The 16,243-nt window shown below is 42.4% G+C and overlaps 1 protein-coding gene across 2 annotated transcripts in view; it reads left to right on the top strand.

Annotated features, from left to right (window-relative positions):
• Eif2ak4 (eukaryotic translation initiation factor 2 alpha kinase 4) overlaps window positions 1-16,243 on the top strand; it is an 87,062-nt gene that overhangs the window by 42,346 nt on the left and 28,473 nt on the right. For both annotated transcript variants that reach the window (XR_007834462.1, XM_051183708.1), the window contains exons 13-21: window positions 73-142; window positions 2,814-2,897; window positions 4,419-4,541; window positions 6,655-6,759; window positions 9,006-9,063; window positions 10,384-10,463; window positions 11,383-11,484; window positions 12,949-13,002; window positions 14,879-15,115. Coding sequence is in view for 1 of the 2 variants with exons in the window: in XM_051183708.1 (XP_051039665.1) it covers window positions 73-142; window positions 2,814-2,897; window positions 4,419-4,541; window positions 6,655-6,759; window positions 9,006-9,063; window positions 10,384-10,463; window positions 11,383-11,484; window positions 12,949-13,002; window positions 14,879-15,115 (913 nt within the window). In the remaining variant the exon portion in view is untranslated. The remainder of the gene's footprint in view (window positions 1-72; window positions 143-2,813; window positions 2,898-4,418; window positions 4,542-6,654; window positions 6,760-9,005; window positions 9,064-10,383; window positions 10,464-11,382; window positions 11,485-12,948; window positions 13,003-14,878; window positions 15,116-16,243) is intronic.

Raw genomic sequence — 16,243 nt, 5'->3', positions numbered from 1 at the left:
TTCTGGTGAACTAAAAAGAATGTCAGCTTTATTTTTTGTTTGTTCAATATTTCTTTATTTCTTTTTCTTCAGACCTGCTTCAGACTCTGACAGTGACATCATCTTTGACAATGAAGATGAAAACAGTAAAAGTCATAATCAGGTAAATATGTAGGCAGAAATTTGCTAGTTTTAGTCAGAGCATGGTATGTAAGGAAATGATATGTGATTTTAGAAACTTCAGGCAGAATGCCAGAGCATTGAACTGATATGTAAACATCAGTTTAAAAGACATCCATTCCTTTAAGATATGTGCCTACTTGTGATTATAGGCTTTTATTCACATCATAAATACATACCAATATATGTATATATAAATTTATCATGTTTTATACTGACATATAAAAGGGGAAAAAACTGATGCACTGTACTTTTTCCACATGTGGCGTAAGTTTCACAGGGGCCTAGAGAGGCGCTTAGCAGTTTAGAACACTTAATGACTCTTACTGACCTGAGCTTGGTTCCCAGCACCCACATGGTGACTCATAACCCCCCTGTACCTCCAGTCCCAGGCAATCCAATGTCCTCTGGCCTCCACAGGCATCTGCAACACATATGGTGTACATAAACATACAAATAAATAAAATTTAAAAATATTTGTTTTAATAGAGGATTGGAAAATGTTTTCTATGGTTGGGGGTGAGGATTGAATGCAAATAAACAGTCTCATCATGGAGTTAGCTTAATCTTATCAGTTAATCTTGATGCTCAAATAATCTTTGATAAACCATCTTCTAGAACAGTGATTCAACTATGTAGCTAATTGAAAGGAACACAGCCAGCCTTATTTTATTTCTGATGTTGTGGAAAAGAGGAGAGAATGCCAGAATTCACCTTACTGTTAGTAAAAGTAAATTTTGTTGTTAGGACATATCCTTCCTAGGGGCTGGCAGTTGAGAGCAAGTAATGCCCTTGAAAAGGAAGTTCACAGCTGCCTGTAACTCCAGTTCCAGATGTTTACACACACACACACACACACACACACACACACACACATACACACAATCTTTTAAAGAGCTGTCTCTTATGGGCATATGTAGTAGGTGTGATATGAAGCACATTTCTCCAAACAGCTCCTGGTTTTAAGTGCTTGACACAAACACTGTCTACACCTCAGATCCCAGGTATCCCGCCTTCCTTTCTGGTTAGGCTGCAGAGATCCAGGCTGATGCCTAGAGCCCTGAGTAAAAACTGGAATGTCATTGTAGATTCAGAAAAACAAATGTTCTATAACTACATACAGTTTGTGATAACTTTATTCCTTGAGATGAAAGGATAACCACCAGCATTTATGAGCTTACTCACAGGATATAAACATATAGACCCTGTAGGATGCACGGTTCAATTGATTTGAAGATTTGATTGAATTAGCCAGTATGTTTATTAATAAGCACTTGTCAATTAAAAAAATCACTTAAGATCCTCTTACTTTAATTTTTCTTACAAAATTAGCATAAATAGTCTAAACTGCTAAAGCAAAATTATCTTTGCTTTTAATGTTAGTTATGCATTTAATTATGAAGGGTATCAAATTTATGCTTCCAGTTTGGCTCAGTTAAAGGCAGCATCCCATGAGCATTCTATGGGTAGAACCCCAAGGGGTTAATAATCTTCATAGATGCTCTCCAGGGGATATAAGTAATTCAGTAGTTGAATCCAGTTATTTCAGGAGCAGGACTTTTTATTTTTCTTTGAAAAAACATCCTTCCTCATAAAAATTGGAGCCAGGGGGCCAGAGAGCAGTTAAGAATACATAATGCTCTACAGAGAATCAGTTCCAGCGGCCCACAGCTGCCTGGTTCTCAGCTTCAGGAAGTCCCACGACCTCTTCTAGCCCCCACGAGCATTTGCACTACATGCACACACCCACACGTAGTCAAGCACACATAGATGTAACTAAAATAGAAAATAGAAAAATAAAATCTAATAGAAACTCTGTGAATCAAAAACGATCAGAAACATTTTTTTTTCTCTATTTGGGATTAAAAGTATTTCAATATGTCTGTTCAGAAGAAATGACTCTAAAACATTTTAATGCATTTGTATATGTTCTGTTTGAGGTTATGCACACCATACGAGTGCAGCTCCCCCATGAAGGCCATAGGGCACTGAGTCCCCTGGAACTGGAGTTATAGGTAGTTGTCAGCTGCCTGATGTTGGTCCCGGGAACAGAACCCAGGTCCTCTGCTGGAATAGTAAGCACTCTTAACCATTGAGCCATTAACTTTTTTCCTCCAGCCCTAGAAAAGACTTTTTCCTGTTATTATTATTAAGGTGTCATTCATTAGAAAGAAAATTACTTATGGGAGACAAGCAAGTTGTGGCAGCAAAGTGATTGTTCAGGAGTGTAACCCTAAGGGCAGTGTACCCTTTGACAGTGTGAACACATTAAAACACTTTCTTTGAATACCCCAAAAGAAGACAGCCTGTTAATAGCCTGTTAATATTGAACCCTGTATTTCCTTCTGCCCTTCATATCCATAGGCCTTCGGTGCTAAGACTTGAGCAGAAACTTTGTGTTATTACACATCTTACCTGTTCCCCCATTTTCCCCATCGTGTAACAGGTCTGTAAGCTATGCAGAATTTCTGGTTAAGTATTTCAAGCTTCTAAAAGACAGTGGTTGTGTCCTGTAATGCTGATGACCCCTAAAGGCAATAGGAAGCCCTGCACAGGGGTGAAGTTGGGGTCTTAGACACAAGTTCTTGAAGGTGGCAATGCTCTTGTTTAATTTCAGCCCTCACTTGAAGTTCTCCTGTGTCTTCTTGGTTTAGGTTGACGACTGCAATGGAAAGGACAGTTGCCATGAAATTGAGCCATCGGTGACAACTGAGGCTGTGCACTACCTTTATATCCAGGTGAGACCCTGCTGACTGCTCGGTGATGTGGCACCTTTCACTGCTTGTTGGCAATGGTAATGGACATAAAGGGGCTGATATCACTGCCAAAGATTAATTGGCCATGAAAATTACAGCATGAAAGCCTCCCCTATCCCCACAGTGTCCTTTACCACAGTGTTATCAGGAAGTACCTGGGGGCAGCTCTGGACTCAGGCTGTGCACGTTCACAACCTGGATCCACCCATCACTGCTGTATGAGTTCAGATGAGAGTCTTTAGTCTTTTGTGCCTCTGTTTCCCACAACTTAATTAACTGTCTGATCCTTCTCACATCTGAACAAGAGGAAGTGCTTATAACCGTGTCTGACTCCCATAAATGCAAGCGTGCCCTAACTGTCTGCATGTCTCGGTTCTCTAAACACCCCTGTGAAGTGGGTGGGACTCATGGGAGGGCCTGACTGAGGCCTCAGGGATGACTCAGAATGGGCCAGCAGTGCTGTCCATGAAGAAATGAGTGACCTGTAAAACTACAACACTTCTGCCTGAACAGTCCAGAACCAGAAGCTAGTTTCACACATCGCCTAAGTCTTAAAGATTGTTTTCTATCTTAGCACAGCCAAGGAGGGGTGAGACAGAGCCCCTGCTTGATTGTTGCCATAGGTATAATGTTCTCTAGTTTCAAAGAGGATCTGTTATCTGTAGGCAAATAAAGCCAAGGACTTAATTAGGCTAGTTAGCTATTCTTGGAAATTTAAGATTGGACACAATCTTGTAAAGTAATAACATTGCAATATCAATTTTCATATTTGTGACAAGGTTTTCAAACAAGTAAAACTTTTTAAATTAAGCAGATATATATATTATTTGTTTGCCTACATGTATGTCTATGTGAGGGTATCATGTCAGATACCCTGAAACTGGAGTTACAGACAGTTGTGAACTGCCATGTGGGTGCTGAGAATTGAACCCTGGTCCTCTCGAAGAACAGCAGTGCTCTTAATTACTGAGCCATCTCTCTATTCGTGTGTGTGTGTGTGTGTGTGTGTGTGTGTGTGTGTGTATATATATATATATACATATATATATATATATATATATATTTTAAGTAGGAGCTAGAGGTATAGCTCAGAAATAGAACAATTGCTTCACATGCAAGAGGTCCTGGGTTCAATCCCACTGGGGGAGAAAGTTATATTAGCTGCTAATATATATATTTGCCCTGATGTGTTCTTCAGTACTATCAGTTATTAATATTATTATTAAACACATATTTGCTCCTTAGGGGCCTTAGGGGGTATTTGGGGTACCAGGATTGAATGCTTAGAATGCAACATACTCTACCACTGAGCTACATTCCCTACTCAAGGTAGTTTTCATAATCTTAAGTTTTCTTTTTTAGCATAATAAAAAGGCAGTTCTTTCTAAAATTGCTTAAAGTCCCTGTTACAAGTTTTACAGATGATTGTATTGACTACAGTTGTCCTCCTGACTTTGAACCTGTGGTGTGATCGGGTCCTGCCTTCTTCCTTCTTTTCTGCAGATGGAGTACTGTGAAAAGAGCACCCTTCGGGACACCATTGACCAGGGACTGTATCGAGACACCGTCAGGCTTTGGAGACTTTTTCGAGAGATTCTGGACGGATTAGCTTACATCCATGAGAAAGTAAGCATTTACATCCCATGCCCATGTACTTCTGTTTACATAAATTGTGTATGTATGTTGCATGGATGTCTGTGCATGTGTTGCGGGGATTAGGAGAAGCTCCCCTATGTGTGTGTGAATGCCGGAAGTCAACACAGTGTAGGTTGAATGAAAATGGCCTCATAGGCTCATATATTTGAATACTTGGTCTCCAGTTGGTGGAAATGCCATTCCCAATTAGCTCTCTCTGCCTCAGAGTTTTTAGATCAGGATATAAGCTTTCAGCTACTGTTCAGTATCATGTCAGCCTCCTGCTATCATACTCCCCACCATGATGGTCATGGACTCACCCTCTGAAACGTTAAGCCCAAATAAACTCTTCCTTCTATAAGCTGCATATGTGTCTTGTCACCAAATAGAAAAGTAAATAAGACAGGTATCTTCTATTATTATCCCCCTCCTTTTTTTTCTGACAAGGTATCTTGCTGAACATAAAACTTGCCAATTCAGCTAAACTAGCTAACCAGCCAGCTTTCAGGAGCTGCTTGTCTACCACCCTCTGTACCCAGCTTTTATGTAGGTATTGACTATCTGAACTCAGGTCCTCATGCTTGCACAGAAAACATTTTACCTACTGAACTGTCTCCACAGCCCCTACTTATATATAAACTTATATTAAAAATCAAATAGAAAAGTAGAGAAAAACAAGCATATAAAACAAAACCAGGAAGAAAACTACAGATATGATGAAATCATCTTTTTACACTTATTTACATGTATTTGTTTGTGTGAATTCCAGGCATCAAACTCAAGCCATTGGGCTTGCTAGAAAGGACCTTTGCCTGTTGAGCCACCTCACTGTCATGAAATAATATATTGGTAGGTAATAGAACGAAGTATCAAAATACAGGGACAGTACCCTGTTGTTGTCCCATAGCTCTCAAGCCCCAAATAAACACACAGATGCTATATTAATTACAAAACTGTTGGCCAATGGCTAGGGCTTCTTATTAGCTAGCTCTGTCTTAACTATTAATCTCTAACTACTAATCTATGTATTTCTACATGTCCTTATCTTACCAGAGAACACCTGGTAGGCCCTATCCTCCCGGTCCCTCCATGGCATCTCCTTCCAGCATTTTTCTGCCTACCTTTTCAAGAATTCTCATCTCCTAGCCCTGCCTATCTTCCTGTCTCTATCAGATAAACAGTATTTTATTCATCAACCAATAAGAAAAACATATATACAGAAGGATATTCCCCATCAATACCCAGTGTCAACTCCTGTAGAAAACACTGAAGATGACTCCTGGGTCAAATCTGATTCACACCTGTTCTTATATGGCTTATGAACTAAGAATAGCTTTTCTGTTTTTAAGTGGCTATAGCAATTTTTTAAGGAATATATCATAATAGAAATTGAAATTTCATTGTCTATCAATAAAGTTTTATTGGAACAAAGCCATGCTCACTTGCCTATGTCTGTATTTTATAACAGCAGATTTGAGTAGTTGCAATAGACTGACTGTATAGCCTGTATTGGTTATTTTTCTGTTGCTGTGATAAGACAGCATGACCAAGGAATTGATTTGGTCTTACAGTTCCAGAGGGATAAGAGTCCATGATGGCCGAGTAGAGGCATGGCAACAAAAACTGGATTCTGACAGCTCACATCCTTTGTATCATAGTAAAAGAAGAGTTCTTATTACATTTAGCATCTTCCAAGTGAAAGAGTGACAATGATGAGCCTGTAGGAGGAGGAGGAAGAAAGCAGGATTCCTGTGACATCATCAATGAGCTCCTCCCAGGAGCTGGTGTTAGTATAACATGCAAGGCTCCTGAAGGAGATGGAACAGGAAATGTTGGTACGATTAGAATGAGTGGGGAAGTATGAGAGTGCCCTAGGCAGGAGGAGGAGTAACGGAGAGGGGATGAAGGTGGTGTGGGGCCTGACCAGAGTTGGCTTTTGTGGTGTGACAGAGGGAAAGGGAGCCCTGCTTAGGACCACACATCTAGGACCAGGTGGACCACGGGAGGAGACCTCTTCCAGTTGTCATCACTTACAATTAGGAAACACGTGTAGTGTTAAGCTCTGTTTGAGGCAGTTGTTAGATTCTTCATTGTCTTCCAACAGGGAATGATTCATCGGGACCTGAAGCCTGTCAATATTTTTTTGGATTCTGATGACCATGTGAAAATAGGTGATTTTGGTTTGGCAACAGACCATCTAGCCTTCACTGTGAGTATTTTTAAAATCAGGCTATGCCTGAAAATGACCTAGGTGTCTTAATAATCCTGGAAATAAAGAGACCGGGAGTGAGCCTCCTGTGCCCTGCCATGTCACCTTCTGCTGGGAGGTGGGTCTGAAGGGATAAGCTGCAGTGTCTCTTAGGCTTTGAAGCTCTTGGTTTATGAGCAATGTTTAGGTGGAAGGCACTCAATACTCTAAGAAATAATTTGTTATTTTAGGCTCCCTTGCTGAGCATTTGACAGATGCTTTTCATCTGAGGAACTTTCAGTTGGTTGACAAAAGTGAGGCGCAGCCCTGGACAGACATTGCCCTGACACAGATAATTAATGTGAGGTTGAGAAATAGTGAGATGAGTGTAAGGAGAGAGGGGAGGACACGTGGTTGTGAGGAACAAGGAAGGCTGTGGGCCCAGTGCCATGACACACACTGCAGTCTCAGCTACTCAGATGGTTGAGGCAAAAGAATCAGTTAAACTCAGGTGTTCAAGACCAACCTAGACCACATAATGAGACTCCCATCATCCTCCCAAAAAAGAAAGAATATGTATGTATGTATGTATGTATGTATGTATGTATGTATGTATATAACCAGTGGCATTCCAGATGGGTATTTAAAAAGTAGGTAGGAATCTAGGGCACAACATTGTATTACCTGGGCAGGGATCTCAGTATAAGCCGAGGGCCTAGGGAGAGCAGACTTGGCTGTTTGAATACCCATGCTCTGATTAGCTGAACCTGCAAAGTGCAGAGGCTGGTATGTAGAGAGGAAGTCTTTGGAAAGTTGGACAGACTTGAATGCCAAGGCTCTACTTACTGTCCTAAGCTAGCTTTAAGATTCCATGGTCTGTAGTAAGTGTAGCTCATTCCAAGGCTGGTCAGAGGAAGAAAATAGAGTTTTGATGATGACAGGAATAACTATCAGGGCTAGCTTAGCAGGTGAAAGTAGGAGTGGAGAGTGAGGAGGCAGAAAAGAGCTGGAAGTGGCATTGAGCACCCATTATCCCAGCACACAGAAGGCAGAGGCAGGGGGACCTGCTACAGGTTCAAGACCAGCCTGGGTTGCATAGCAAGTCCTAGGCCAGTCAGATCTAGACAGAGACCTTTGTGGCTGCCCTGTGCTGTGGCTTGGCAGAACTGCTCATCTGTAAAATATGTATATTCTAGGACCTGCCTCAAAGTCTTATCAGAAAGTAGAACAGAAGGCGAGTGTAAGCATCTGGAGAATTCCTCATGATCTGTGTGTTGCACGGATTCTAATGGGGGGGGGGTAGTGAAAAATTAGAGAAGCAAAGAAACCAGCCATTAGAGAGACTTTTTACCTCTACCAAATCCTCAGATTGAAGTGGTGATCCTTTGTCCATGAATCCTCAGACTGACTGCCTAGACTGTGCATCCATTTCTACAAACCCTCAGACTGAATCCCTTAAGGTCTTGTCTCCTCCCACCTTATATTCCTCTCTCTACCCAGCCATATCCCTGTCTCCACCTCCACAGTGCTGGGATTAAAGGTGTGTCACCCCAAGTGCTGGGATCACCTTTGTGTGAGCTCTGTTTCTCATTTAGACTGGATCAATTTCATGTAGCCCAGGGTGGCCTTGAACTAACAGAGATCTATCTGCCTCTGTCTTTCTAGTACTGGGATTAAAGGTGTGTGCTATCACTGCCTGGCCTCAAAGGCTAACTAGTGTGGCTGCTGGGATTAAAGGTGTATACCACCACTGCCTGGCCTCTATAGCTAATTAATGTGGCCAGCTAGGTTTGCACTCTGATCTTCAGGTGAGCTTTATTTTTTAGATCATAAACAAAATATCACCACAAGTTCAACTCTTAGTGTTTGTGGTATGAACATGGTTTCTGTAAGAGTGTGGGCATTTCATCCTGAAGACTTACTCTTTTTCCTCTTGTGTCCACTGGGTTTCCTTTGAGCCTTTGTATGAATAGGTTAACTAAGCATTAAAAAAAAATTGTAAATGAGACAACTCAAAGAAGCATGGTTATAGCAGGGCAGTGGTGGCACACACCTTTAGTCCCAGCACTCAGGAGACAGAGGCAGGTGGATCTGAGTTCAAGGTCAGCCTGGTCTAGGGCTACACAGAGAAGTGCTGCCTCGAAAAAAAACAAAAACAAGCATGGTGATGACAATTCTGACATGTTAACGTTTCAGTCTTCATTTAGAGACAGAAGAGCTATTCCCACTGAGGGCTCATAGAGTTAATCTGTACAATTGTGTTTTAGGCTGATGGTAAACAGGACGACCAGGCAGGCGATCACGTGGTCAAATCAGACCCTTCAGGTAAAGCCTCTTTCATCCATGTGTTCAAAAGCAGACCATAAAACTTCTCAGCCTGGAATCTGCCTTTGACTTTAAAGACTTTATTCTGAAGCAAATTGAAATTATCCTTTGAATGGTTTCTATGGAAGTTTAAGTATTTTTTTTTTCTTTTTCATTATGTTAGTTGTTGTTCAGAAACAGAAGAGCTTTGGTTAGTAGAATAATGTCTCCTGGGCCCAAAGCTATGTTTTGACCAATCCCAATTGGTCCTGTAGGGTCTCAAGTTCTGGCCTGTCTGGGGTCCTAGCTAACCCTTGCTTCCTGTGTAAGCAGACATCCTTGTGTGAGGCAGTGCTGGGCAGTCTGGGGTGTAGATCAGTCCTCTGTGTAATGCTTGCATTTCCTCCTGGTGAGTACAGCACACAGGATACAAACCAGCCCTTGCATTTAAGGAGCTTTTTTGTTTTGGGCCATTGAGATGCTCAGCAGGTAAAGGTGCTTGCCACCAAGCCTGGTGACCTGAGTTCAACCTCTGGAGCCCACATGATGTGAAGGGTCCAGCCCCTCACAGCCCCTGCTTTGGCAGCCATGACAGGCTGCAAAACAGACCCAGCAAGGCATAGGCCCCTGACACAGCTACATGTGCTGATACCCTCCATGTGGCAAGGAACCAATCAGAAGTTAGCTGGTGGGCTCTGGATGTGCTGTACTGATAGTGGAATATAAGGCTTAGCAACTGCCCTGGGAGGGCTTCTAGGTACAGCAACCCTTCTGCAGCTGCTGCTGACCAATCAACTCAGGACAGGTTGCCCAAGCTCGGAGGTGCACCAATCCTGAGACTGTTACTATGCAACTAGCAGGACACTCCCCCACCCCATTCTACCTCCAATACATGCCCTGCCCCACTGCTGCTCCCAAGTTAACTCCAGTTAACTGGTAAATTTAAAAGACCCTTTGCTTTTGCATTAGATCTGGTCTCGTGGTGGGTTTGGGGTTTCAGAGTCTGGGCACAACAGGTGGAAGAATACAACAAACTCCCACAAGTTGTCCTCTGACCCTCACATATACACCAGCACACATGCCCACACAAATAACTAAATGAAAGTGGGGGTGGGAAGGAAGCCCTCTGGTTTTCAGTTTTTTTTTTTTTTTTTTTTTTTTTTTGTTTTTGTTTTTGTTTTTGTTTTTTTTTTTTTTTTAACCTAGAGCTGCGGATGTAGCTCACTGCCACTCACCTAGCATGCACAAGGCCCTGGGCTCAGTACTTAGTACTATAAAACAGCAACAACAATAATAACTTAGTCCATGGCTGGACAGCTCTCCTCCTGTTTTCCTCCACAGGCCACTTGACTGGTATGGTTGGCACTGCTCTCTATGTAAGCCCTGAGGTTCAAGGAAGCACCAAGTCTGCATACAACCAGGTATAGGGGTGTGTGTGTGTAGTATAAGTTACAAGTAAGAACAGCAAGATTGTTACAGGTAGGGCATAGCAACCAGCTGAAATAGGAACAGTCACTGATTCCCATTCTAGGTAGGGCGTGCAGCAATGCCCAAGGGCAGCAACTGAAGCTGGCTTCTTATAAAAGCTTTCAGTCCCTCTGTCCTTTAGGAATGTGTGAGCCAACCTCTGCTCTCCCAGTACTCAGTCGGGAACATAGGAAGCAAGGCCATCACAGGAATAAGACAGCTGTGTTCCCAGCCCTCAGAAAGCTGGCCCAGTTATGATAGAGCCAACAATGATTGGCAGACATTCAGAATTGTCTTCTTCAGTTCTGGGCATCCAGCCCTAAGGACCTTAAACATTCTAGGCAGGTGTTCTACCATCAAGCCATATCCCAAGACCCTTAGAGGATAGCATTTAGAATAAAGATGAACAAAGACAACCCAGGGCCAGGGGCAGAGCACCTTCCTGGCATGTGGAAGGTTTGGTCCTGTCAGTGGTGGTGACAAGCCATGACTACAGTATGCCAAGGAAGGGGAAGGGTGAAGTGGAGGACATGGCAAGCATCAAGAAAAGGTTCTTGGTACAGTGCATACATTCTGTACAGCGTGCTACAGTTTATAATCATGTATAGGGATTTCAAACATTGCAAGAGACTAGTTCTCAAATGTTCTTATGGGGAGATAGCTATTAAATGGATGGGCATGTAAGCTTGACTGTGACAACCATATCTGAGTGAAAATTTTGATGATTTGCTTTTAAAATTATAGGTCTAAAGACTAGTTTTAGAGTAGATCATCAGATTTTTTTTTTTTTTTTACTTCATTCCAGTGCAAATCCCCTAGCTCCTAGAAATTTGATATCAGAGCTCTCTAAAGACAACTCTGTTTTCCCCACAGAAAGTGGATCTCTTCAGCCTGGGAATTATCTTCTTTGAGATGTCCTATCACCCCATGGTGACAGCCTCGGAAAGGATTTTTGTTCTCAACAAGCTTCGAGATGTGGGTGTCAGATATGTTTGATGCATAAATTTCCTGATCCTCAGAGCTCAGAGCAGGATTTTTCTCCTGGCATTTATAACATAGAAGAGGCTATCAGTTGTTACTTTAATTTAAAAAAAAAAAAAAAAACCTGGTCTTAGCCTATAGCCTAGCTGACCTGAAGTGTGAGGTCCCCATCTTAATCTTCTGCATGCTGGGACTACAGGTGTATGACACCAAGACTGGCTGCCTTCTGTCATTTTAATGACTGTCATTGACTAGTAGATGGTAAGATAATCAGCTGTCATTTTCAGTGACAAGTCTTAAGAACAAGGAGAGTAGCCTCATTTTAAGGAGTTAACACAGCAATTTTGATAACTAAAGATTGTCAGCATAGACTATTGTTATGTCTAGTAAGAGAAAAACCCACATCTGTCAATATGCCCAATGAGGAAAAACAGTTTTGTTTGAGGCGAGCCAGCCTAAGCTATATGAGACTTCGTATCTCCTCTCCTTCCCCCCAAAAAAAAAATAAAGATCATATTGAACAGACCTGATCCTGTAGTGCCTAAAGCAAATCTAAATGACCAGAAGTTAAAATGGATCAGAAGTCTGGAGATAGGCCTGCCTCTATGGCAGAGTATTTGCCAATCCTGGCAAATACATGGCTCTCAGAAATATCAGTTATTTGAGCTGTTTTTCCCCAATGAAATTTCTACTCATGTTCTTGAAATTAACCCTTGCCTCTGTTGCTGTTTGAGCTAATAAAGACCAGTGTTACAAGGTGCCAGCTCAAGAATGCCCATGGCAAAAAGGCAGTAAGAGAGTGCATACCTTTAATCTCAGCACTCAAGAGGCAGGCGGAGGTGGATCTCTGCAAGTTCGAGGCCAACCTGGTCTACAAAGCAAGTTCCAGGACAGGCTCCAAAGCTACAGATAAACCCTATCTCAATCAATCAATCAATCAATCAATAAATAAATAAATAAATAAATAAGAAAGAGTAAAGCCTGGGCAGTTTAGACTCAATGCTTTATGAGCTACAGATCTGGGGAGCCTTTCTCATCCTTAGAGAGCAAAGGCAAGCAAATGAAATCACATATAGCAAGCCTGGCATGGTGGTGCATGCCTACAGTCTCAGCATGTGAGAGGAAGGACCATGGGCTCAAGGCCAGCCTAGACTATGCAGCAAAATCCTGTCACAACACCATAGTAGATAACAAGCAAACAAATAAATCAATACCGCATACACTGAGATGCATTTAAATTATTTCTCATTTAAACTTAAGGGGGGTGATTTCCACAACCTAGACAGTCAATTGGGTGAAGTCTGCCCTCGTAGACTGGAAGAGTGAGCACAGGGCATGGTGAAGGTGTCATGTTAGCAAATTTTAATGTGCCCTTTAGTTATCTTACTGTGATGAATAAAAGCTTTGCCTGTGGCAGTCTGCCAAGCCCTTGCTGATTTGAATGTAATACTCTTTTAGCCCTCATCACCGCAGTTCCCCGAGGACTTTGATGACGGAGAGCACACAAAGCAGGTAATTCACTGATGCTGTCCTTGCTGCTGCGTCTTCAGTCTTGGGTTTTAATTACTGTTTTCTTCATGTTCAATTAGTAATCTCCTGCCACTCTTTCTCTTGTGTTCGAAGAACAATGTGGGGGAAAATACCAAAAGACAAAGCTCTTAAAATGTTACTAGACTTGAGGCACACTATAAAAAGGCCAAGGTCTGACAGAGCAAATTAACAAACTTAAGAGTTCTTTTGTGTGCTTAATTGTGCCTTTGAAATGTTACTTGGACCATCAGCTTAGCTGTGGGAGGCAGGGAAGGAAAGTTTTTACAGCAGCTTTGCTTTAGGTAAAACTTAGGACCTGAGGGGGAAAATTAAATTATAATCTCATCCTGAAGTGACTCAGGTTTTGCAGGAAGGATTGCACTCTCAGGTGATCTGCTGTTAGATTTGGGGATTGTTTGCTTTTATAGTACTGGGGGACCAAACCTAGGCCCCCAACATGTTAGGCAAGCGCTCCACTGAGCTATCTGCAGCTAATGTTACAGGATTTCAAAGCAAGGTAATTTCTCACATATACCATAACTATCTGAGTGTGCAATGTGTGATTGTCTCCTGCTATCACTGGACCTGGCTAATACAGAGTTATCAGTGAGCTGTGTCTGGTGTTCTTTTCTTCTTGCTGATGGTTGTTTGTTGTGGTACAACCTTCACTCACTGATGCTCACTCACCACAAAGAAATTTCCCTACACTGACTTTTATTGACAATGATAGTCTGGGCAAAAGTCTCTTATTTAAACTATCAGTGTTGCAATCGGGAGCATGAACAGAGCATGTCAATATTTGCAACTTCTTGTTTTGGCTGCATGGCCACACCACTACACATCTCTAAGACTTTACGGAACTGATAATATATTTTCATTTCTGTTCACATGGGCCTCTACTTCAATGGTGTTCAGCAAGATGCTGTTTAAGGCTGTGGGGCTCATTCGAGCCCCTCTAATTAGTGACAAGCCATTAGAAAACGGACTGTTACCTCCTGTACTTATTTTTCCTTTGAATTAGTCATTTGCTGTGTTCCTGGGTGTCATAACTAGAAGCACTCACTTCACAGACTGAGTCTCTCTACATAACCCAGGATGTACTAGAACTCACTCTGTAGACCAGGCTGGCCTTGAACTCCCAGAGATCCACCTGCCTCTGCCTCTACCACCCTCACTAGAAGGTGCATTAGAAATGTTTAATAAAATCGCATCTAAAAATTGAAATGTTCTGATCTCAAATATTCTGCTAATATTTTTTACAAATTCTTGTTCTAAGGATTTCTGTCAGGATTAAGAACCACAGAGGGACAGGTGTGGTAGCACATCTTTAATCCCTGCACTCAGGAGACAGAGACAGGTGGATCTCTTTGAGTTTGAAGCATGGTCTAAAAAGAAAAAGAGTCTTTGGGGAACCTTTCAAAGCTTTGTGTTGCTTCAGAAGGTTCTGCACTACAGAGGCATACCAAGCAATGTGAAGTAGGAGAATTCCGGGGAAAGGGATCAGTAAAGAACACAGAAGAGCAAAGACAAGTGTAATGAGCGGTAAGGGTGCTAGCTGCCATGTGCTTCGTTCGTGCTAAGTGCTAACATTAGGCATCGCCTCTTTGAGGTTTTCTCCATATCTCTTTTTTTTATAAGAATTAAGCTCTGCTACTGTGTGGTTTGCTGAGTTAAGGATGTTCTTGACTGTTGGTAACAAGAGATATAAAAAGGGCCTCTCCCTTTCTTGTGGTCATACTGGGGTATGAATGGCACAATCCGAGCTCTTCTAAGAAGGGTCCTGCATGACCACCTGTTGGGAAGATTCTTGAGCCTCGACTGCTGCATCCTCCCCAGCTATGTGCCTGTTAACCTGCAGAAAGCCGTCATCTCCTGGCTGTTGAACCATGATCCAGCAAAACGGCCCACAGCCACGGAGCTGCTCAAGAGTGAGCTGCTGCCCCCGCCGCAGATGGAGGAGTCAGAGCTGCATGAAGTGCTGCACCACACGCTGGCCAACATAGACGGGAAGGCCTACCGCACCATGATGGGCCAGATCTTCTCCCAGCGCATCTCCCCTGCCATAGACTACACCTACGACAGTGACATCCTGAAGGTGGCTACGCTTTGCATGTAGTGTATTTCTCTGGACGTTTCCTTTTTTAACTTACTCTTCATGTATGTCTATGATACATTCTGACCACACTCATCCTTCTGCCCTTTCTTTCCCTCCTCCCACCCTGCTAAATGCTTATCTAATCTCCATATCTTTTTTTTTTTTTTTTTTTTTTTTTTTTTTTTTTAGTTTTTTAATTGCATTTATTTATGGGGTAGGGCACACATATGTCAGGGTGTACATGTGAAGGTCAGAGGACAACTTGCAGGAGTTAGTTCTTTCCTCCCACCATGTGTGACTCAGGGATAGAACCCAAACTATTTTGGTTTGGTTTTGGTTTTACTTTGTGATATGCTGAGTTTAACCAGCTGTCCCTACACTGTACATTCTTGACTTAAGTTCCAAGAAGTGCGTGCATAAAGTGTGACTGTGCACAGCTCAGGGAAGAGTCACACAGGTAATCATTTGATTCTTGCCCTTTCCCACTCTGTGTCCACCCAACAGGCTGAGCCAGAGCTCATCCCAGATGCCCAATCGCACATCCAAGCAGTCAGATCCATGTGAGGTAGCAGAGCAGCTCCAGCATGAGCACATGACCCAGGATGTTGTGATACAAGGTTCCTGGCTCCCAGCAGCTCTGGTGCCTGGGATCTTCAGCTGTGAGACATCTCAAGAGTCTTTAAAAGCTTCCAGGTTGTTTCTGAAGAGTAGCAAAGATGCCAATTTTAAGAGCTTTTATTATTTCATGTTGGGTCTGGGAGTAGCGAAGTGGTGGGGGACAGACCACCAATGTCTATTAAACCAGAAGCAAGCTTTATTCCAGGAAAAGAAAAAAATCTCCATGGAGCACAAAAGCTTATCAGCTGTAGCCATGACCACAGCCAGAGTTCAGGCTTCTGAACCTGGGGCAATGGGGGCTGGTTTGGGCCTCTTCTTATATAAAATCAAGCACCAGGTGTGGGTCAAAGAGCTTTTACAGCCTGAGGTCAGGCTTAATGTCACAATGCATTTAAGTTTTACAACTTTTGGTTATAGGGTGTTAACTTAGATTATGTGCAAAAGCCTATGGCTGACACAGTCATTTTTTACTGCCCCGATAGAATGCAAGGCAGAGAGTAGAGTCACATA

Source organism: Phodopus roborovskii, unplaced genomic scaffold, assembly GCF_943737965.1.
Source record: "Phodopus roborovskii unplaced genomic scaffold, PHOROB, whole genome shotgun sequence".
Taxonomy (NCBI): Eukaryota; Metazoa; Chordata; class Mammalia; order Rodentia; family Cricetidae; genus Phodopus; species Phodopus roborovskii.
This window is presented reverse-complemented; position numbering and strand designations above follow the sequence as displayed.